The following is a 25137-nucleotide window of genomic DNA, read 5'->3' as shown; positions in this document are numbered from 1 at the left end:
AGCCTTGCCTCACAGAAAAAACAAGACTTCAATTTCATTTTACCTTTCAAAGATCCCAATTTCCCTGATTATGTGTCCACACCGAATGTGCAACAGCATTTTTACAACGGCCAAGTACCAGTTAGGCTACTGTTTTGTATTCTTAAACAATAATAGATCCTCTCTCTGGCAGTAACTGGACTTGGTGTTTATATTTTTAATATTCGCAATGCATGTAAAAAGTTGAGCTTATTTATAAAAAGGGGCTGATAAGAACAACCCCTCCTCATAGGACTACTAAAAGTAGACACTGTGTTCTGTTGACCTTTTTCTAGGAATGGGTGTAGAAGGTTCTGGAATCTGCCTTAAAGCTTCTACTCTCTCCTTGGACTTTTAAGGACTGCATGTGCTCTGTTCACATATTTCCACCTCTCAAAATGGTTTTAATGGGTTCATGGAATCTGCTTAATAATAATATACAACAACCCTCTCAATCTCTCCCAGGAATTTCCAATCCAGGGTTCTGCTGACATATTTCAAACACTGGCAATGGAATAACTTATGCAGTTGGCCTAATATAAACCAACCCTCTCATTCTCTCCTACACTTAGTACTTCTCTGGCCTGGGTTTTGCTACATATTTCCAACACTGCATTGGGTTTAATAGGTTATGAAACTGGTCTAATATAAACCAACCCTCTCACTCTCTGTTTCTCCTACACTTCTGGATTCTGTTTACATATTTCTAGCATTTCACAGGTTATGAATCGGGCCGGGACATATAGGAACAGACCCTGTCTCCTTAAAGACTTCTCCTAAGACTGGTCCTGTCAAATGTGATGCTGTTTGACAGCTTCGCCAGCTGCTCAATTAGGTGTCATTGACTTAGACGAGTTTCCTCCACAGGATCCTTGGCTAGTTAGCTCGTCAATGGATTAGAATTAATGCAACACAAACAAGGTGGCCTGATTCCATCCCTTGATGATAAACAGCAGGTTCAAGAAGGAAGTCAGAATGCTCTACTCTCCTCCTCCTCAACATATTACAAAATGTCTTTAGTATCCACTGTTTACTAATAAACATGTACCTGTAGCGCATCTACAAATATTTCTGTGCAAACTACTGCATGGCTCTTTCTGCCAGCACATAGGGACATATTTGGGATATGTGCTATAAAAGTATGGCATATTATTATTATTTTTTGTTGAATGCCCATAAAATTGCATCATGGTCATTATCCTATACTTGACAAATTCCTACCTTCAACCCTTGACAAAACACTAAACCTAACCTACAACTAAATTTCAACGATAACCCTAACCCTACATCTTTGATGAAATAAAGCCCAAAGCAATTATTGAAGGAATTAGCTCATCTTTCACTGCTCTTTACAATTGTTTTATATATCGATTCTCCGTTTTTAGTCTCTTCAATCAATGCTCTGCTGCAAGATGGTACCTCACCAATTAACAATCAAAGCATGATGACGGGGGAGGACAAAAATGATCCATTCTATATTACAGAAGACCTATCCTGAGTTTGGATTCTCCAAATCTGGTGGAACTTTAATAAATGGTGAAGAACGTTCTATGGCAAAAGCTCAAGTTTGAGCTGCTTGCCCGCTGACCGGAGCCAATATTGCCAGGGGTTGTAGCTACTTTATGTTGTACTTCTGAGCTGAAACAGAATTTTCCCCTTCAGAAGTCCAAGATGTAAGCTCGGATATCATTCTTGTAAGCTTTAGTAAGGCTGACAAGCTAAAATAGGAGTTTAACCACCACAATTCTGCTAGTCTCCGTTCTTGAAAATCATCCCCCATGTCAGCTCCAGAAAAAGCATCTGACAGGTGAACTTGAGAAAGTATTTGCGAAAGTTATCAAGCCCTTAAAACGCCCCTAGAAAAATATGAGCCTTATCCAGAACGGCTAATCACATGACCTGTCCCTGTGTTTCAAAGTCAGGTCAGATATGTCTACAGTAACAATGTCAAAAGGCCTACTTTTTTGAAAAGTTTTTGAAGGTTTATAAATCTCTGCTGCATGAAATTATGAAAATAAGTTGCATAATTCAAGAAAGGGTCTTGTTTTCAGAGAGCCCTTGACATTCTTGACTCAGTATAAAATTCTGAATCTGAAATGTTACTAGTTTTTAACTTGTGTATCATCAATACTAAGATAGAACGATGAACTTCCCATATCAGGAAATGTATTTTTCATATGTGAAAGTGTTCTCACTTACGAAAATCCTAAATATTGTAGATTTCAATGCTTTAAAAATTAATATAATTTCCTAGAGATTTCATACGATATAACCCTTCACTTTAAAAATTTGGTTTTATCATCACATTATTTTCTAATGCCCATAGGCATGTAATCACAAAAATGAATCACGTACTATGTACTTGACATGTGAGCATAAAGCATGATTAATTGCTCCTACGAGTATAAAACTTCTGGGCAGATAGGGTGTCCACAAGTTGCGAAGGGCAAGCTCAAATCTCCGCTATGAAAGGTTATCCTCAGGAATGCCATCAGGGCCATAGTGATAATGTTTCAGGAAAAAAATCCTGGCATCCAACCTTCCGTTAGACCTATATGGAACATTCCGAGCATCCACATTTTGGTCCCATTCACACGAGGGGAAATATATAACTATTAATATTAATTAAAAATATGCTTATTATAAGCATCCCCTCAACTTTGGAACAATTTACCTCAATGTATAAAACAAGCAGATTCAACAGACAAATTCAAATCCATGTTAAAAACCTACTTTTTTGTTAAATAGCCTTTTTCATTTGCATATGCAGCCCCCTCGATTGTCCACTATCTATTATGTATAACTTAATATTTGGCTGTAATTCCTTCTATTTCTATTTTTCTTAAGCGCTTAGAGACATATTTTGTGATAAGCGCTATACAAATGTTGTTAATTATTAATTATTAAAAGAGCATTCACACACTAGGGGAAAGAGCAAATATCCTTGATATAAAAGAGCAAATATCCTTGATATACACTGTAAATGTACATAAAAGTAAAGATTTGTTGAAACTCGCTTTGGAGGGGATTGTACTATTGCTCTGAAAAATTCACCAACCTATATTTTAACTGTGAATCTATTCTCCATCATTTTTTTCAAGAACATACCACTGCCCTTACCTCCATTTCGCTACATAATGTTTTACTAGTTGACATTCACACAGGTAAAATTTAATAACTTTGTCATATCGCCAGCTGAGAGCCAGAAGGGCATCAACTCCTATCATCTTACAAAGAGCTCCATGTAGGCTAAAATTCTTCTGGCTCTCTGCAGAAAACGGTTTTCCCTGCCACAACACCAACGTCCTTTGACAAGAAGTTACCTGTAATCTACATATTTCACACTCCACCCAGGTGAGGTAAATGGGTACCTGCTTGGAATATTACTTGAAGTGCACTGTGCGCTGATAATGGCCGTCAGAGCTAAAGCTAGGGTTATAATTCCTAAAGCTCTTTGGAAGCGTATGAGGGTGTTATATCATAACTGGTTATGCGCTATACAAGAATGAATTATTATTCTTATGAGATCCGCAAAAGTGTTAACTCATTAGGCTATCATCATACTGTAAAGTATGAAAGCACAAGCTTTCACGACATGAAATTTCATAATTTTTCAAGGATAGTCATTTCCACGACTTTAAACTTTTACAAATCACACAAATTTAAAGTTGTGTCCATCTTGCCACACTTACATTTGGGACATGAAAGTTTCACGCATCTGAGCCACTTGCAAAATGACCAAACATTTCACATGCATGAAAGTTTCCCGTTTCAAAATTAATTATGTTGCGTTTTTTATTGTGTGAACAGGGTGTATGTTAGGCTGTAATTCAAGAGATGCAGAACCTTGACATGTACTTATCAGTTTAATAGTCTTGGGTTGTAGGGTGCGAGGTTCATAAGGGGGTTGGCAGGCATTCAAATCATTCATGCATTGATGGTTAATTTTCCATTTTTGGATGTCGAGTAATGATGTAATAAAGATCTAATGACATGGATAAGAGTGCCTCCACCTTTCCAGCCAATGCTAAACAGAATGAAGTTCGATAAACACACTATCAGCACATATTTTGATGACGTAATTATTTTCTGTTCTCTATTAGAATATTGTTGTCATTTTTTTCTCTAGCCAAACTCTTACCATTAGGCACATTCATCAAGAAAGACATTTATAGTTTCATGATTAAGCCTGAAATTGAATTCCAACATGGAACCACAATCATTTCATACTTCTTTCTTTCTTTCCTTCCCTGTATATTTGATTAAACCGGTCAATAAATAAACGCTCATCAAATCAGCATCTTATTATAAAAGGGGTTAGAGATTTTTTATATTTTATTAAAAAGTACTTTAAACTATGCACTGCTTGACGTCCATAGACAGGAAATGAAACATACACAATATATGGGATATTTGGCACATGATGAATACGTGACAAGGTGATCTACGCTGGCATTTCATGAAAAATGTCATCTGGGGTGGAGGGGAGAGGGGGGAGAGGGGGGAGAGGGGGGGGGGGGGGGGAGAGGGGGGGGGGGGAGGTTCGTTTTGATTGTGATCTTGAAGAACATATCTGGGGCAGATTACCAGGGTGGTTTCTTGAAGTAAAGCCCATCTTTCCCTGGGCCTGGGAGAAGAGCTCTATCTAGCAGTTTGCAGTCATCACAAACCTTCCTTGTAAATATCACAGGATCTGAAATTGACAAGTTTTAGTTCCCCCTGAATTAAGTTATGTCACAATTTCCCCAATGCTTTGCTTGACATATATATCAAAAGATAGAAATATGAAATATTAGAGGCACTCTCTATTTTACTGAGAAAGGAAGGGGGGAAATGGGTACACTTTTGATTGCGGGGAGATAGATACAAGGGCAATTAGAAAGACGGGTTTGAGTTGCAGGACACGATTACCATGGATATTGGAAACATTTTCCTGATCGCAAATCACATTGCCTGAGTAACGAGGTGATGAATGGATAAAGGTCCATTTACTCTCATAGTTATGGCAACACCTATGCTACTTAATATTTTTAAAGGTAAAGACCAGTTATGGTCATGCGATTGCATTGTGAAAGAAACGTTGTGGAATCGATCAGAAAAGGTTGATCGTCTAGCATCTAGCATCTGCAAGGTTCTGGAATCGTCAAAATGATAAGAAATTTGGCCCATTCTTCGTAAAGTTACAAGCACTATACACAAAAAGATGTATATGGGACTACCCTATATCTCTCACAGTCCATGAGAGAAACAAATTTACCAAATATATGAATTAGTAGGCGGTTTCCCGGCAAATTTTTTATCATCATGTAGTAGTCAAAACATATTCTTTCACATGATTGGTAATGAGAGCTTCCATTTCATTTTTTGAAATTGGGGCGTTTCCAATACTGGTCTTTACCTTTAACGGGAACTTTGCCATATTTGGATCAACAGGTGCATGACTGCTCAACTGCATCAGCACTGAAAGGGTTAATTAAGTGCCTCTAAGGCCAATGCTTCTTAGGGCACTTCCTTCTGTTCAGCTCTCCCCTTCCCCAAATTTATTAATGTTGTACAGAAACTGTAAAAGACAAAGATTTATGGACACTTCTACAAAAACAGGTACACTTCAATCCTCAGACTCCATTTTCCTGCATAGTGACACTTCCTCCTTAAGTCAAGCTCTCTTCATCCTCAAATTTGATAATGTACAGATAATTGTAATAAGACGTAGAATTGCAAAAACCCTGCCCCCACTTTCTTTCTCTTCCCCCCCCCCCCCATTTTTGGGGAACCCCCTGCTAGAACCACTGTAAACCTTCTGCCATCTCAACTCTATCTCTGAATGTCTAGCTCACTGCATGTTACATTCCTCTGTCACACCTTTATGATGATGATGCTACAGTGACAGGTGACATATCTCAAGGAGACGCTGATCTCCCCCTGCAATGCCGATAATGCGGCAAGACCAGGGGTGATAGTGAGCACTAAAAAACGCCCCCCCCCCCCCCCCCTTGAGTAAAAAAAAAAAAGAGGATTCGCAGGGAAAAAATGGCATCCAACAACATTTCCCCCCTTTCGAATAAGAAAATTGGGGGGAAAATAGGGCAAAATAGGGAAGAATAGAGAAAATAAGAGGGAAATCTGGAAAATCAGGATAAAATAGGGAAAAGAAAAAAAAAATTGTAAAAAAAAAAAAAAAAAAAAATCTGGATTTTTTTTTTTTTTTTTTTTTTTTTTTAAATCGGGAAGAAAAAATCGGAAAAAATCGGGAAAAATAAAAAAAATCGGGAAACCGATTTAAATCGGGTTTTTATCAGGCCTGCAAGACACTGCCCTCTAGTGTCATCTATCATCCAGAGATATCAACTGACAGACCGTAACATAGAGGAACATGGGATGAGAGAAAATATGTCAAAAGAGGGTCCCCCACATCAAAATACCTATATGAACATAATAAATAAAAGCCCAAAGCAAGACAAAAGCTAGACTCACATAAAAGGCAATGATTTAAAGTTAACTCATGGTTTTGAAGAACCTCGAGATTATCTTGTGGTTAAGGACCATGCAGACACTTTCTTGGTTTCTGAAACTAAGCTTACTCATACTTTTAAACTGGTGATATTCTTCAGGTTAGGGAGATAACTACATGTTGTCGCTGGGGAAAGGGGGTTCCCTTTCTCAAAGTTTGTGCTGTGCAGACGCAATTACCATTGGAACATGGGTTTCACCAGACCGCACTTACAAGAATTGCTTACATGACCTGTAGTTTAGAAATTGGAACAGTCATTGTTTCCCAGCCATAAGAACCCATGTCATTGTTTTTGGCTAGTTGGAAGTTTAATATTACATTCGTGCCATGCGACAATGCTATTGAAAAGCTGTTGCTCTTATCCTTTTATTTTAGTTCATCATATTAAGCCGGGCTCCAAACTAACTTCTTCGGTAGGAGGTCTGGACTGAACGTTTTTGAAACCTGTAGGCTATTCATGAGCCCTATGAAAAACTTCCAAATTTGGGGGGATTTAGATATTGGGCTCCTATGTGTCCCGGGCGCTTGTTAAAGTCGAGCCCTGTTATAAATATCCCCACTATGACTCAGCCTGTGATGCATTATATAAATTCATTTCATTTATTGTCCACAAAGCCGGTAAGAACATATACAAATACAAATATTAGATGCAAATATACGTCACAAGATACAATGAAATAGGTTAAGAACAGGAACATGGGAGCACAAATAAGTGGATGGGGTAACAAAAGAATTGCTGTGAGTCAAGGTTAGACTTGAATTAGTCTAGGGGCTTAAACTTGGCTTATAAAGATATCAATACAAAATCTTTTGGATAATCTTCGCTCAACCCCCTTTAAAAGTTACACCCCGTTGTCTATATCTCTTCATAATACAGGTACAATTCAAGAGGTGTGCCCATACTTAACTCTAACTAAAGTTCCAATTTCAAGTCTTAATCCTTTATGAACTCTATGTTAGTACATCTCTTCATTAATACAGAAGTCTAGGTCATGGTGTTAATAAGAGTGCCTCAAACTCTTTCATGCTTTTAAGTATGATAAATGCATATCCCTGTTTTTGAGCTCAGCCTCCAATCCCTTATGGAGATTATGAAGATAACAGCGAAATTCTTTTGAATGTCTTTATCCCAACACTTGTTGCGTCTTTTCTCCAGTACAAATCAAGTCATATCCCTGTACTTTACTGCTCCTGTAATGTCAATTATTAAATCATAATCCTTTACAAGCTATTCAAACGTTACTCAACCAAACCTTTTTCATTCATGACACAAAAGTATTAATCTTTTGTTGCTCTTGTTAGCACATTCTCTCTGTCAATACAATAGTCTATGAATAGGATGTGGTGTTGATAAAGTTTACTTAAACTCCCTCATGCTTTGCCAATGATATAAGCATATAATCCCTGCACAGCCCCCTATGCTTTGTGAAGATTACGAAGATAGCGATAACATTATTTTTAGTAATGTCTTTGTCCAAACACTTGTTGCATCTCTATCTTTTGACTCCACCGCAAATCAATTTGAATCCCTGTACTTTACTGCTCCTAAAGTGCCAATTATCAAATCTTAATTCTGAATTCACTTTTCTACTTCTTCTCTATAGCGATCCTTTCTCCGATGATACCAAAGCATTCATCTTTTCCAACAAAAGTATTCGTCTTTTCATTGACTCTTTCCAACAAAAGCAATCACTGAATTCATCGGTGACAAGAAACAGTGAATGAGCGATAAATCATGTCCAGCTGTCAAAATTCAGTCATTTGAAATGATTCTCCCATGGAAACATATCCAACAATGCTCAAAGAATGCAAAAGCTGTCCTTATGATCCCTACCAAATACAGAAGATAAACATGTCAGCGTAAGTTCAGAGGTAGATAGTTCATGCATAGCAATCTACTTCTAATCTATTTTGATGACAACTGTAGAGATAGTTGTACAATGCTGATCGGTTCATATGAATGCCGTTTTAAAATGTATTTTGGAAAGATGAGTTTCTAATGAGGCATGGGATGGGACGTTGTATAGAGGATGGGAGGAATGGAAGGTCAAATAGAGAGCTTGAACAGAGTGGGAAAAGGATAAAAAGAAAACAGAAGGAGAAACTGAAGGTAAAACAGGAGGAGGGAAGGAGAAACAGAAGGTGATGTGAAAGGAGAGAAGAGGAGGAGAGAAGAGGAGGAGAGAAGAGGAGAGAAGAGGAGAGAAGAGGAGGGGAGAAGAGGAGGGGAGATATTGAAAGCAATGTAAAGGAGAAGGAAGAGAAGGGCTGTATGTAGGCCTATAAATGTCCACTGTCAACTGAGTTCAAGAAGGGGCATGAACCATGGTAAACAAACTAAAATTTACAGAGAGTTAATGCCCTTCTGGCTCTCAACAGACAGTCACTCTTTCACAGTAACAGACAACAACAAAAAAGAAAGAAGAAAAAGAGGCAAGGGAGGGGGGTGATTGAAGCTAAACAGGTAGGTACCTGAGGGTGAGGGAGAGAGACAGAGACAGACAGACAGAGAGACACACACAGACAGAGAGACAGACAGAGAGAGGCAGACAGACAGACAGACAGACAAACAGAGACAGGCAGAGAGAGAGAGAGAGAGACAGACAAACAGAGACAGGCAGAGAGAGAGAGAGAGAGAGAGACAGAGACAGACAGACAAACAGAGACAGGGAGAGAGAGAGAGAGAGACAGACAGACAGACAAACAGAGACAGGGAGAGAGAGAGACAGACAGACAGACAAACAGAGACAGGGAGAGAGAGAGACAGACAGACAAACTGAGAAAGGCAGAGAGAGAGAGACAGACAGACAAACAGAGACAGGGAGAGAGAGAGAGAGACAGACAGACAGACAAACTGAGACAGGGAGAGAGAGAGACAGACAGACAGACAAACAGAGACAGGGAGAGAGAGAGAGAGAGAGAGAGACAGACAGACAAACTGAGACAGGGAGAGAGAGAGAGAGACAGACAGACAAACAGAGACAGGGAGAGAGAGACAGACAGACAGACAAACAGAGACAGGGAGAGAGAGAGACAGACAAATAGAGACAGGTAGAGAGACAGACAGACAGACAGAGACACAGACAGACAGATAGACAAAAACTAAAATCCATAAATATGAAGGAAAAAATGAGAGAAAACCATTGGCTAATGGATGTCTGAGCCAAGATAAATTCATATTTACGCTCAATTTAAATGCTAATAGAAATCAAACTGTTTTGAAAAGCCAACCTGTTGGCAACTAAATCTTCGCTGATCTCACCTGTAATTACTGGGATTAAGGCTGATGAAACCTTAATGCCTTCTAAAACTTGAATGGCTTAACTAGTACAGAATATGAATACTTGATTAAAGATATGAACAGTATTATCGCAAAGGGTCGATGAGGATTTGAATCAAGAAATCAAGTTTTAGAGATTATCATTCATGTTTCTTGCAATGAATGAAGATTAACATGAATAATGAATCTATCTTCTGGTAAATGGATTCTTTCAAAATTCAGTATCTGACTGAATGCAGTTGCAGCAAATATCAAGTTTTTAGAGATTATCATTCATGTTTCTTGCAATGAATGAATATTAACATGAATAATGAATTTATCTTCTAGTGAATGGATTCTTTAAAAATTCAGTATCTGACTGACTGCAGATGCAGCAAGTCGTGTGCAGAGGGACCCAGCCATCGAGGGGTGCTGCATGGTGTCATCGAGGAGGGGCTCGCAACTGTCTTTTACTATAGACCAAATGCAAGGAACAAGGCTACTGATTGATTGATATTGGTATATGTTGATATTGCTATTCAGTGCATCCCAGAAAAAATGAAACATGAATACAAACAATTGTTTTGAACAGAGTTGTGAGATGTATCAATGGGGCCTTGCTTGCCAGAGGGTAATACGCTTTCCAATGATACACTGATCGCATTTAATAGTCCATATATGCTTTACTATTAAAGCAACATCGTTTTGACAATTTATTGTCTGGGACACACTGTAATATATTGATTGATTGATAGTGGTAGGGGGAGGGGCACATGTGAAAGTGGATCATTTCATCTTTTGATGTTACCTCTTCCTCTCCCTTTCTTCCTCTCTTTTTTCCTCGCTCTTTCTCGTCATCCTCTAGGAGGAACATACCCCAACCCAAAAGCCATACCATAGTATGTTGCCTTCACAGACGTTTAAAAGACCATCCCTTCATCAGCTGGGACAGTCTTCATTCCTTATTGACCTAAGGTCCAAGAAGAACCTTGACGAGGAAGGATGAGGACCCTAAAATAGATTTGATCCCTTCACAAATCAGCACATGGAGGGTGGAAAGAAAATTCAGAAACTCAAAACCCACTCGCTTCCTGGACCATAGAGCAGGAGAGCCTATGAAGGAGGTACTGGATATTGACCCGAGAAGGCACGGTTTCATTTAGAAAAGATACGAGTAGGCCTACAGCTTTCATACTTGCGGCTTATGTCAGACCAGACCTAAATCAAGTGTCTTTATTTACATTACAAAATGGAAGTTATAGGCATTTCTTAATTGTATTTCTGACACTTTGTGTCTCCACCCCCTACCATCCTATGTTTTTAAAAATACATGTATGGTGTAATATCCAAATCAGGAAAAATTTCAAAATCAAAATGTAGCGAAATATTGATAATACTTCATAATTGAGTTAACTTCCTTTTGACTCTGAACACACGATCATATGATGGAGTTTTATAGTGGAAGGGGGAGAGATCATGATCATGTGTGTGATTAGCGTTACACAAGACCATGGCCTGGGAATGCCGAGTTCATTCCTGACCGCGGCTTACCCCTCATCTTTTCCTTTCCTTTCCTTTCCTTTTCCTTTCCTTTTCCTATCCTGAAGCAGAAACTCCTGTTTTTCACCTCATCAGGTCAACTCTAAATATGCCAGGAATGTTGAAGGACCCATCAAAAATACTATGCGAAAACAGAACTATGTTTGTAGCATTGAGGGACATAGGGGTCAATGTAATATGCTTACTAATGCACTATGGCTATTATGCCGTCCAAATTAGTTACTTCTTGCCACAACCACTCAAAACACAATACTACATCAAAATTAATTTAGAAAAATTTTGCATCATCAATTAGAATCCTTGTCAAAGTTAAATATTATTGACATTACAAATTTGGATCTCTTATGTCGGCGTGGTTTCAGCCATTTACTGAGTAAATTACCTTTCATAATATATTATCTGTCCAATTTGTAATTCATCATGGGTTTAAACTCTGAACTGAAGTCAATGTCCATTAATTTTTAATGATGGAAGCCATGTAAATGTGAACAATTGATTGAACAATGCAAGGTTATTCTTTATTCTCTCTCTCCGCCCCTATGATTCTACCCCCCTCCCCAATCATCCTATTCTACATGCAAGTACAATGGAGCTTTTCTCTATACATCAGCTTTTTCAGAGTACCCCCCCCCCCCCATCCCCCCTCTCTCTCTCTCTCTCTCTCTCTCTCTTTCTTTTTTTCTACTTCTGTTTCTTTCCCATCTCTCTTCCCATCACTCTTCCCCTCTCTTGTCCTCTTACTCATTCTTACCCTCCATATCCCTCTCAGCCCCTCTGTTGACGTACACATTGAGCAATCTCCCTCAAACACATTGTAGGAAAACAACATGGAAATATGAATCCAGCAGACGACTTAAAACTTAAACCCCGATTTCAGGGAGCCCGGGTCTTATGACTCACGCGCAATCAATCAGAAATCCATGATCTGGGATTCTTTGTGTTCCTTCTTCTTGCTTTGTTTATCCTGAACCCATCTTCTTCCTCTTTCCCCATCTTCGATTTCCCCCCTTAACCTAGGCTGGAGGTGTCATCACAACATGGCTTTGTTATTCTAGAGTTCAGTGCCCCATGGCTGAACTCGTCTGCTTCATGGCTACAACTTGAGGGTGAAGCCACAGTGAAAGAGTCGGGATCTGGCATGTACTTGAAGTTGCACAAAGCAGGTTGAACACCTACAATTCTGTATTTCAGTATTGATTTAAACGCTCTGAATCTGTTGCATAGTGTATGCACCATCCCCACTGCTTGGGGAGCATCAGTTGCTCGTTACCTACAAGCTGAATTTACCCCCTCACCCCATCCCATTTATGTGACTAAGATCATATACCTGGCCCACATATTATGTGCACCATCTCCCTTTTCTTAGAAAGAATTCACAGCTTAGTACATATAGAGCCTGTATGTATGGGAGAGCTCTTGCTGGGGAAAGTTGTAAAGAATTCCAGCTTCAGCAAAGCTGCCCATAGTCTCAAACCCTCTAGTCTACAGGTTCACAAACAGTATGTGCACCATCTTCACTTCTTGAGAGTCCTTTCCAGCTTTTAGCTGGGAAATAGAGTAAGAGCAAGTAGTCATTTACTCTGATGTTAAAACAGAGTGTCTAAAGGTTCCACAAAGATACTATCGAATCTCTCAAAGACAACATCCTTTACAGACAAATCAAAGTGACTCTATTTGGTCCTTTAAAGACATGGCCTGACATTTAAGATCAGGAAACTTCCAGAAATCTGAAATTCCAGAATATATCCCTTGGAAATTATGCAGGTTGCAATGATTTCCTCTGGCAAGTGCAAGTAACCTCTGAGTGTTGTCCTCGCTCTAAATCAAAGACCTTAGAAAGTCTAAATGATAAAGAACTCCAATACAGAGAGCAGAAAATTCCAAACTAAGAAGTATACAAACAGGAAGTTCTTCAAAACAGACAATATTTTTTAATATAAGGACTGTGACATTTTTTCCCCATTTTTTTTTTCTTTTAAGAATTAACAGATCAGAAATAGTATCACCTACATTCAATTTCAAAAAGGTCCTTTTGTTTATACTCAATATATTTGGAAAAGACCACCTACAGAAATAATTGTCACCATTTGGTTTTATGACTCATTAAAGATATTTCATTTGGAATATTGGGCCAAGAACTATAGGTTTAACTTACTCAGAAAAATATAAATAGACAAATTTTCCGCAATTTTCCTAGCCTTGCCAAATCACTATAAGAGTGATCACATCCCAGTTATATATTTCTTTGGCAACCTTGGTAATTATAATTTTGTTTTATCATCGAATTGACGACGACTCTTCCATAAAAAATTGTTCTTGGGAAAAATTCAGGAAGAGGGGTCCCTGCTAAACTAGGCCAGCCAGATATTGGAAGCAAGCCACAATAAACCTGGGGGTGTTTCACAAAGATCCTAAGTAGAACTTAATACTAAGTTGGACTTAAAAATTATGGACAGCCATTGGAGCCTTAAAATGAAACATATTCAAAAGCTAAATTCAAGTATTTTAGACTTTTCATAAATTCCACATCAAGAACATGAAATCTCCCAAGATAATAGAAAATATGAATGATTTGAATTAACATTTTATGCCTTTTCAAATAATTTTTACAAAATATTTTCAATGATGCTAACGGCTTTCATATTTATTAAGTTCAACTTAGAGTTAAGTTCGACTTAGGATCTATGTGAAACACCCCTCTGGTCAACATTAACGCATAGAGATGGGAAGGTGGAGGGGGTTTATCGTTGAAGGGAAGGGGTATGTTAACATTGATATCATCTCTGCTGGCAATAGCCAACGGGGGACGTTTCTCGGAAGCGTCATGAGTCTAACTTCTTGGACATCCCATTGAAAAGTGTGTTATAGAATTAACACATGTTTCTTTGGGATGGATTGTCCACAAACTTAGACGTATGACGCTATCGAGAAACTGGCCCCTGGGTTTCCAAGAGAACAGTCTCCTTTTTGGGATCCTTATATCTCAGACAGTATTCCAGGAATACCTAACTTTTCTAAGGGATTCAAACAGTACTACCCAGGCCCAGACTGTACAAATGAACACGTTTTAAAAGTATTCCTAGGTTTTTTTAGGTTAAGGGCTTGATGAATCATGTTCTAAAGGTGTATTTCATCTCCCAGTAGAAAACTACTCCTCCTCCGTCTTTGGCACCTTCATTCTTCACTTGGATGAGGCTCTCAAAATGATTTTAAAAAATGTAAGGATGAAACCCCTCCCCTCCCCGCCCCCCCCCCCCCAGACAGTCAGAAAATAGAGATTAACATAAATGTGCTTGCACCACTAAACGAATGCCATTACATTTTCCATGCATTTAAGCGAAATGTGGTTGCCTCTCCAGGCAGGCAAGTGGCGTTTTAACACCTCTTACAGTATCTGATGAATATTATTATTACCTTTGCTAGCATTGGGAAGACACCTCGTTTCTTCTTCTTCTGTCTCTCGGCCTCCTTGTTGATATCTGGGTACTCGATGAGGGTCTCGTACCAACTGCAAGATGCACAAAGATAGAGGAAGAAATGGGAGACTTAGAACGTTAATATGTGGAGTGGCTTATTTACAGGATGGATAATTATAAAGGCCAATATTCGTAAAACTGTATACTAGGCCTAATTGTCAACTTTCTATGTTTACACCCTAAACTTAAGTAATTAGTAGAAAACAAGCTTAGAAAGTTTATGAACATGGGCCATGGTCCAGTGGTTGCTTATGTCACAGGAAATTTAAACAAATTTAGAGAAAAAATATTTAGGATGACACACTGCTGCAATGTGGGGGCAACTCTGGGCCAGAAAACACAGTTCTGAAGAAAGAGGCCCGTAAGTGTGGACTCTCTTTAATACGCAGCTAGAGGAGAATTAAAGGCCGTCTGTACTAGTTTGAATTAAACCACCCAGGGTGGTCACTGACAGGTGGGTATCTCATCAAATAAGCTCTCAATTAACATAAGAAAAAGAGGATCATGGGGGACCAATGGTAACCGATTAGGCATTGCTTTCTATATAGAGGGAGCAAATAGTTACTAGTAGTACAGTGGGGCTTTAAGAGGGATACTACGAGTAAAATGTTTCCTTGAATTTGAAGCGCAATGTAATGGATGATGTCATAACCACCCTGTATGCAGAAGACCCTGGAAACTTTGAAAGATGTACCCCTGGCGTGAAGATGCTCTCTAGATTAAAGCAACACTCAACAGCCGTCTGCTGGGTGCCAGAAAGGCATCAACTCTACGCATTAACACCTTTCTGGCTCTCAAGAGATGCAAGCTATATTCGCATAGACCGACAGAGTTTTAAACTTAAGTTTGCGAAATCTCTAAGTTAATAAACAACAATCCACTATAAACAATGATGAATGTTCACACGGGATCAATTTTTTTAAATACATGCTACTACATGCTGGTTCAACTTTAAAGCCTGTCTGTACTAGTTTGACCAAGAGGGATTAGACCTCTCTGTAAGGTCACAGGCAGGTGGTTATCTCATCAAATCAGCTCTCAATTAACATAAGAAAAAGAGGATCATGGGGGACCAACAGGCACTGATTAGGTATTGTTTGCTATATAGAGGGCGCAAGTAGCTACAAGTAGTACAGTGGGGCTTTAAAATAACAGACTGTCATATAAACCTAAAAATTGCTCTGATTCTACCAGGCAATACATGAGTGTGTATATGCGGACCTGCTGACACCCAAGCAATCATCGTTCATCATGTTCATGCTGTGGTACAGACCCCTGGTTGAGGTTTTATGCGTGGGGGTGACTTGCAGACAAACCCATGGTGACACATAGAAAGGTTGAACAGGGGCCTGCCTTCACGAGGAACAGTTCTCCTAGGTTAGACACCTGTTTCGTGATTGTACAATATGTGTTGCTTATGGCCTGGCCCCTTGGAAATTCAACAGTTATGTCATAGGGAATTTTTTAGTAGTCATGTTGCTATTTTGGAAGTTTGGATGCAGACAAGATTAACAAAATGTCACAACGATTACCATGTTGATGCAACAACCCAATAATGGTTGGGGTTGTGGTGGTTGGGGTTGTGGTAGATGTAACAGGGTCAGAGAGGGGCCTGATTCCACGAGGAACAGTTCTTCTATACACCTGTTATGTGGTCATATGGTTTGCTAAATGGCCTGGCCCCTTTCAAATTCTACAGTCATGTCATAGGAGAATTATTTATTAATAAATAATGATTTGGGTTGTGGAAGAAGTAACGGGCCAGAGAGGGGCCAGCTTTCACAAGGAACAGTTCTTCTAAGATACACCTGTTACGTGATTGTATATGTCGCTAATGAGCTGGCACCTTTGAAGTCCAACATGTTATGTAATAGGGGAATCCTCTTCAGGTAGTTGTCATGTTGCAGTGTGGGCTGCTGACATGATCACAATTATTGCCCATTGAGGATGTGGTAGAATAGTGATGCTGGTAACACAAGGTGGCACTGGTGGCGGTGTTGATACCAATGGTAGTGATGATTGCATGTACAGTTGTAATGGTAGATGTGGTGGTACCGGTAGATGTAGTGGTGGTGGTGGTGGTACTGGTAGATGTGGTGGTGATGGTAGTGGCACTAATGGTGATCTTGTCACCAGCACTGGAGTTACTAATAATGTCTGTCCCAGATGTGGTAGTGGTGGACATGGTCATGGCCACAGTGACAACAATAGAAGTGGTTGCAGTATTGGTAAGAGTAAATGGAGGTTTTCCTAGTGGTAATAGTCATGCTCCTGATCTGGGCCCATGAATGGTGATGATGTGATGATGAAATATGGGTTTAGAGGTCATAACAATATCTGAATAATTAATTTGTTATATGAAACCATTAATCAATTTTTGAATTACTGTAAATTACATCACAACAAATAACCCCCTCTCTAACAAGTTCACACTTAAACATATTCTGATATAAAAATACAAAAAGCATTTTTGTAAAAGTCAGTGTAAACAAACCCACATTCAGCCCTACCCAGAAGAGAGAGATTGAGTGAAATACTCCATCAGCACAATGCCCAGTCTACATGGTTTATTCCCAGATATCTCCAACGTAATACAAAATCTATAGACCTGTCCTCATCAGACCAAAGATGCAAAATATCCCGGTATTTTAACTAGCCCGATCTCAACTTAGCCAGCTAATTTGCGTCCTCATCAGCCCGTAGTTGCAATTAGCGGGCTATTTGGATGGAAAAATATCCTGATAAATTGTTGTCTTGTTTCCAAAATAGCCCATTATTTGGGAAATAGCGGGCTAATATATGCCCGTCCTAGCGTATCGGTCTGGTGAAAATACAATTTCGAGCTTCAGGAAAATATCCCAAATCAGAAATAGCGGGCTATTTGGCCAACTCGGGCTGATGAAAACAGACCTTTTGTAATACAAAATCTATGGAAATTTGGCACCTTGAGGCCAGCCCCAAGGCTGTAGAAGATTTAAGAAGCTTAGTAAGGTTTTATAATTCATAAAGTTGGATTATCCTACCAAAAAAATAAAGAAAAATGCTGAGAGGCGGAAGGGCATGAAGGGAGATGAATAGAGCCAATGTGGTCAACGTATGGTCAGAAAATTAAAGGAAGCAACACTGATTCATTTATGAACAAATACTAGATATTAAAGGGATAGTTGAGTTCTGTTGCAGAGGGCGCTACACGAAATAATTTTTTTGAGAGATAATGAAAAACTGAGTGTCAAATTTGAAAGAACATAATATTTAAATGACAAAATCATCTGTTTGATCGAAATCGGTTCAGAGACGGCTGAAATATAACGATTTCTAATACTTGCGTACCACCACATAATATTTATTAGATATTTTGAAAAATTTGAAAAAACCGTTGAAAAAAAACGAAATAACGCCTTTTGCGTCGTATTTCAGCCAATGCCGATGTTGGCATTTTCCTGTTACTTATATTACCCACAATTAGCCGGCTCATGTATTGTTATTTTTAATTAAATAATTAACGGTCACCATGTTTTTTTTTAAAGTGGAGCTTAATTGGTATGATCATATTGGCTAAATTTCACACATTTCGGGGTCTAAAATTACCTTCTTAGCAATTGTAGGTTCTAAAAAATCAATATAAATGTCATAGATAAGAATAAGAGCAATAACCATGCACTTTGAAGGCATTTGCGGTCTGAAAACAGAACTCAACTATCCCTTAATAGTATTTATAGTATCTATAGAAGTAGGCCCTGATAAATACCACTCTGTTAAAAAAAGGGAATTCATTTTAATGTGATGATTTGATAACAAAAGCTACATATACATGCAACCAAAGTGTTTAACACGTAGTTGCATAGCGACTACCGGCAAACACGATGAAAAATTGAAATAAAAAAACAGCCTCTGGGGCTTTTTTCTGGTGAAATGCCTGCCGAACTTTCACTGATTTTTGCAGTGTAAATGCAGACTTCGGTAAGATAACGACTTTTGCTCGCGTGACTCTCCTTGCTTCCCTGTTAATGCATACAGGGCACTGACCAGAAATGCACAATATTCACCAAAAAGTAAGTATGAGCAAACATCAACAGGTTTTTTAGTCCCCCTAAATCAATAGATAAATGGAATTCTCTGTTTAATATCCAAAACATAGACTGGGGTCAAATTTTCTTAGTTCCTGTTAGGCCATGTTTATCTACACGGATCCGTTATTTTCAGTTTAAGATAATACATTGTATACTTGGTGTTAATAAATATCTTAAATTATTAAATATTTCGCAGTCAGACCTATGTTCATTTTGTTATTTAATATGCCAAATACTATATATTTTCCAACAAAAATAGCGTACTCTCACTAAATTCTTTTAAATGCATGTTAAGGTATTATTGTTCTCTTGAACAATACATTTATGTTAAAAATAACAAATTTGTATCATTTGATAATAGGTGGAAAAACATTGTGTTGTATAATTATATAATATTGACTGGCCTTGAGGGGTATATCAGAAATATTGACCAAGCTCAGATCATATTGCCCCGAGTCGAAAGACGAGGGCAATATGGTCTTAGCGCGGTCAATATTTCTGATATCCCCCGAAAGTAAAGCCAGTCAATATTTTTATTGTTATCCAAATCAGACATCTAGAGCAAATAGAGACATCCACCATGACAATCTCAAGAACTGAACAAACTTTGTCAAACCAACACTGTGCATCCAGTGCTTGACAACATTTTCGATACACTACAAACAGTGTGTATTTGGTGTGATTATTACGTCACAATAGAGTGCGCGCAAAGTGCGCAGGTTCTCGTACGCATAATATTAATAGATGCGCAATGAAAATGCGAGACCGTGGAAAATACCAAGGTATATTTTCACTCGTCTCTACACGCAAAGTCAATACGCGCAGGGAGACCAAGGAAAATACAAAGAATATACCCCTCCGTTCCCACTGCTAGTGAAAACTAGGGCAATACGGTTTTGTAAATGACCAGCTCAGATGTCTGATACGGGTAATAATCAGCTATATTCTTGTTGTTGATTCTATTGGTTATATTAAATATGTGTATTCATATATGTTTTGTAAAGTCGAAAGCAATATTGAATAAAGATGATTTTATTAAAGAAAAAAGAAGAAAAAAAGTATGAGCAAACTTTGACAGTAGTGTAAATGATGGCCCCCAAAATTTATGAATTTTCAAGATAGTGTTTGGTTTGTGTAAAAGGGCCTATTGACAGAAAAAGGAAAATCCCTAAAGTTAAACAGCAACGCCCACTCTCTACCACATCAAATCACTCATGACTATCCATGGTGGTTTCGGAATACTGCCAAGTCCTGAGGTTTTCCTAAACCCCAAATACGCCATCTCTATTAGAAGCTAGTCATCTATTTCACACCATCATATCAATATATAGCTCCCTCCCATGACTCTCCGCCAAGCCACGCTTCATTACGCACACCACATGAAACACGATACGGGAGTGGAAACGACTGATCAGGGTAAAGTTTCAGCTTCTTGTAGTTTCTGAGGTTTTCATGTGGTGGAGAATTCCTCTCTAAAAGTAGCCAAGGTTATAGACAGGACAGGAATAGTCTCTAAGTTGATAATGATCTCTTTAGCAGATCTCTAGAGATATCGGGTATTTGTCATAAATGAACATTTAACAAAGTTTTAATTATGGATATGTTGTAATTGTGAAAAACCAAAAAAATAAGTAAATTGAGGGAGAAAAAAATTATATGGTGTCTAGATTACTGTAAAAGTAGAAATATTTGTGGTACATTCATTCTCACGGATTTCGCGCTAAGATCGGCAAACGCGAATTTTAGAACTCGCGAAAATATAAGCATGACTTCTTATGCGTGTTTTGAACAGGCTGAATTGATAGCAACGCGAATTTGAGAACCAGCGAATATGTTTGGGGTCGCTCAGTACAAAAAATCAATCACACAAAAATAATAGCATTTAAAGTATCTCATAAGATCATTATCAAATTGGGAAGGTTCTTATCCCCCAACCCCCCCCCCCCCCCCCCAACAAAAAGAAGACATGTACTCACTTATCTTTCTCCTCCCTGGTCTCCGCCCGGACGTAAGTGGTCTCTTCGGACGCGACGATGCCCATGGAGAAGTTGTGTCCGGTGAGCTTGTCTGCGTTGAATACCTTGGTGCATTGATACATGTTGACCACGCCCTGTGGTATCGTGTTGGGCTGGAAAAATTAATATATACAAAGATTATCAGTAATAATATTTGGTTCTTGTATAGCGCTCGTATCAGTCAGACTTGACACCCAAGGCGCTCCCAATTATTACCCTGGTTTTAGCAAAGCTGCCACTACGGCGCTCTAGCATTTCAAGGAATTAATTCCTGCTAGGTACCCATTTACATCACCTGGGTTGATTACAATGATACAATGTGGATACTATAGGTAATGTTTAACATTTCATTGTGATGTACTTGGTCATAACATAGTTGGAAAAAAATGGGTTAGAAAATGCCCAAAAATAAAATACTACTGTAATTTCCTTACACTTTGTCTCTTTTATTGATGATTTTTCACTTAATATTTTGCTCAAATATCTTGATATCTTAATACTAATGAAATAATTTAAAAAGTAAGAAGAACTTAGCACCATGGGTGAGCCAATCTACCTCATATCTGGATCATATTATAGGTTTCAATCATTCTAATAAGTCAAATTCATCTGAAATATATCTAAGGTAGTTAGTAAGTAGTCAGTGGTTAGTAATATTAAAATCATATCAAATTTCCTACTCAACTAAATGAAAAGCATATGTCATAATTATTCATCATTCCTTTCGTGACATTTCAAATTAAACGCATAATAGAGAAAGGGCTATTTTTGGTTACCACTTTGTTGATGACACCAGCCACAATTACCCTGCATGTACATGTATAGTTATGAAACTATATGTTGACGGTGGAATAGATGTTTTTCATCAGAGCAGCGTATATTGGTTAATTTCTCAGCCCATCTATGGCTCAGAAACTGGAACTAATTACAGAGCTGTCCCTCCACTGAACCCAACGTATGAATAGCATTTTAATGACTTACGCAGCCTCTATTCGTGCGTCACTTTGCTTAATATCAATCCCCAGAAAAATATGAATTTGTTCCGAACCCATACAAAATGCTCTCATAATGGTCCACCCTGTTTTTAACAAAATTTTCCGGACTAATCTAAGACAGAACGATGAATAGGATAGGAATGCCGTAACTGATGATGTGTGGAGTATGACCGAAGGGACGCACTTCTCCGTTCGACGACGTGGATTGATTTGGGAACTATTTTCAGCATGCAATGGACTGGTTGGTGGTTTAGGCTGACAATTAAATGTTTACATCTTTCTTGGTGTGGCGCTGCTTTGTGCGTTCACTGAATAGTAAGAGCCCATACATCAAAACTGTCCACATTTCTTCCAGATTTAGAAACAAAATCTGGAGCAGGATCTGCTTGAATGGTCGTAGATTCATTCGAGTAAAAACAATTTCTCATGGGATTGTTAAAAATAGAGGTTCTGTTAAATACATTGTCATTAGATTAGTCTATTAAAACAAGCATGCTTGATTTTATTCGAAGAAATAGGTGGGCATACACCTCTCTTTTATTTAAAAAAAAAAAAATCTTTTAAATAATTTTGTTTAACCCATTGCCAAGTGGCTCCTGTATTAAGCATATGGGAATAAGACAATTCAATAGTCAATAAGTTAAGCTTTCTAAAAAGAAAAAAAAAATCATTTAATATAAATGCACTAGTTTTTTTCACATAAGAATATATGATTAATAGCAATGGTAAATATTAGATTTTACACAAACAATACTGCTCAAAAAGTTGATCCATTCACACTTTTGCATTCCTAACATAGCAACATTAATATTTAGTCATGAAAATGTATGTTTGAAAAGGTGACTAAACTTACATCGTAGTCCAGTGAGTAGCAAAGTTCTCCATTCTCATAGAGGATGAAACACCGTCTCTGCCATTTCTGAAAAATATGGAGAAAAGAGAAGAAGAAAAAGGAATCAAATTAGTCAAATGTCAACCATTTTGTAAGGTTTTTCAATTATTTCAAGATACGACTGATCCCTAATAAATCTACTTGAAAAATCTCCATATAACTCTGAGCTTTATTTTGTCATTAAAAAAAATGGAAAAGAGCTTCTTTTTTTTACATGCTTTTAAATGGTAGTTCAAGAAAGTTTTTTTTTCTTCCCTACAATGTACATGAACCTTTATTGAGTACCGATAATGATAAGTTGTAGTCTTGGGTCTAAAGTTGAATCTGGAAGTTTGAAAAGTGTTAAATTTACTGCAGGGCAAATGTCACCTCATAGCCTTTTCACACACAGCTAAAATTCATCGTATCTAGTGATGATTAGAATCATCGTAAAATTTTAAACATGTTTATAGACAAAATTTCCCAGTGTGAACATCGTTTATACGATGTTGGGATAGATACGAAGTCGCGATCCATACGCCCCTAAAAGCAGGCTGCAGATACGAAGTTCGTATCTAGAGAGCTTGACATTTTGTGTGTGAAAGGAAATTCGTGTTTAAACGTGTTTAAACTGGATGGAGCGTGCGCTTTGATTGACATGACATGACCTTCAATGCGCAATGGCACTACTGCGCATTTTACGAGCAGTAGTTAATCACGAAACTATTAACGATCGAACCGAAATTTCTGTGTGTGAAAGGCTCGTGATTAGTTTAAACACGTTCGAAACACGTTTATACTAGTCATGTTTATAGAATTTTAGCTGTGTGTGAAAAGGCTGATAGATGCATCATAGACTTGTTGTCATCATCATAAAATACACCTGGTGTACTTCAAAATTAGGGCATCTTGGCAGGCAATGATAGGTTGATGAATTGGTTCAGGTGAGATCAATTAAACCTCATATCAAATCTTGGATTGACATTTCAAATAGCAAACAGAAACTTTCTACAACAAATATGCAAAGCGTCATGTCAAACCCAGATCCTTGACTATGTCATGCATCATCACCTTTTTCTCTTATAAATAAAACCACAAACTGCCAAAATACATGTCATTCCTACAATTTTGCTAGAAGGACATTCAAGTTATATCAACATAGAGGAGAGTTAATGCCCTTTTAGCTGTCAAAAATGCAGAATTCCGATGAAATATAGATGACAGAGTGGTGATTTTGTGGGTTCTTTTCCACATGCTTCTACGACAATCGCTCTGTCATCGATATCTTACATTAACTGAACACCAAAATTTCAACTCTGAACCCTAATCTACACTTATAGCCTAACCCTATCTAAACCTAACCCCAACCCCAACCCCCAATAGCAACCCTAATTTAACCCCTTTAAATTTTTTTTGAGTGAAATAAAGCCAAGAGTAAATGTCCCTCTGGAGCAAATGTTGAGCTTTGCAGCAAATGTCGAGCTCTGGAGCCCGTTTCACAAAGCCATTTTCGATGACAAATGACAAAAATCAGTGACAAATCTGCTGATAACCAATCAGAAGCAAGGATTTCAGTAGCTTATAACAAAAGCTGTCATTTGTCGCTGATGACAAGTTTTGTGAAACGCCCCCCTGTTCTAAGGCATATTCTGTATGTGACTGACTGACTGATTGATGGTAATGAACATATTGCAGGAATTCAGCCATACAGTGTACATGTGTAGGTGTCAATAACCTTGCGAAGAGATAAAGATCTATTATTTTGATTGGCAGGCTGGTAGGACGCACTGACACCTTTTTCAAGAAAACGAAAGTAACGGAAGAGGGCCGATATCAACACCTGCACCTTCAAAGTATCTGTGTATATATATCGAGCCTTAATTTTATTTTGTTCCCATATTCCTCATCACAACATTTGTAAAATATATATATTCACACACTATTTTACACGCAGTTTCATGTTATGAAAAATTAATGAATGAAATGTGATGGATACACCTATAATGCATGTAGTAAGAATTCAATTGGATATCATCAATACTGGAATCTATAAATTTGTAACCATTCCGTAAATTGCATATTTTTAAATGCAACTTTTTAGGCCTAATATTAAGGCAGCCATATTCAACCAATATTAGCAATAATATACAAAACTATAGCAGAGGAGCATTTATTGGCTACATGTCATATAAATTGACTTTAGAGATTTCCAATTTGGGCTCAAGTTTAATACTGTATTACATTGCAAAAAGAAATTGTGCGAACATGAATTTGTCAGAAACCACAGAATATACAAAGGAATTTACTTTCTCTTTGAGGTAATAAATAGCTTCAGAGCATAATCTGTATCTTGGAACTATGG

The 25137-nt window shown here is 38.0% G+C and overlaps 1 protein-coding gene across 2 annotated transcripts in view; it reads right to left on the bottom strand.

Moving 5' to 3' along the window:
* The window catches only part of LOC100893707 (myosin phosphatase Rho-interacting protein), a 93130-nt gene that overhangs the window by 44258 nt on the left and 23735 nt on the right, over positions 1 to 25137 (bottom strand). For both annotated transcript variants that reach the window (XM_030984351.1, XM_030984352.1), the window contains exons 2-4: positions 22758 to 22823; positions 20871 to 21022; positions 14763 to 14856 (exon numbers count right to left, since the gene is read on the bottom strand). In XM_030984351.1, coding sequence (XP_030840211.1) covers positions 14763 to 14856; positions 20871 to 21022; positions 22758 to 22823 — 312 coding nt within the window. The remainder of the gene's footprint in view (positions 1 to 14762; positions 14857 to 20870; positions 21023 to 22757; positions 22824 to 25137) is intronic.

This window comes from Strongylocentrotus purpuratus, unplaced genomic scaffold (assembly GCF_000002235.5).
Source record: "Strongylocentrotus purpuratus isolate Spur 01 unplaced genomic scaffold, Spur_5.0 spur5_scaffold_14, whole genome shotgun sequence".
Classification (NCBI taxonomy): domain Eukaryota; kingdom Metazoa; phylum Echinodermata; class Echinoidea; order Camarodonta; family Strongylocentrotidae; genus Strongylocentrotus; species Strongylocentrotus purpuratus.
Note: the sequence above shows the minus strand (reverse complement) of the source record. Positions and strands in the feature narration are given on the sequence as shown.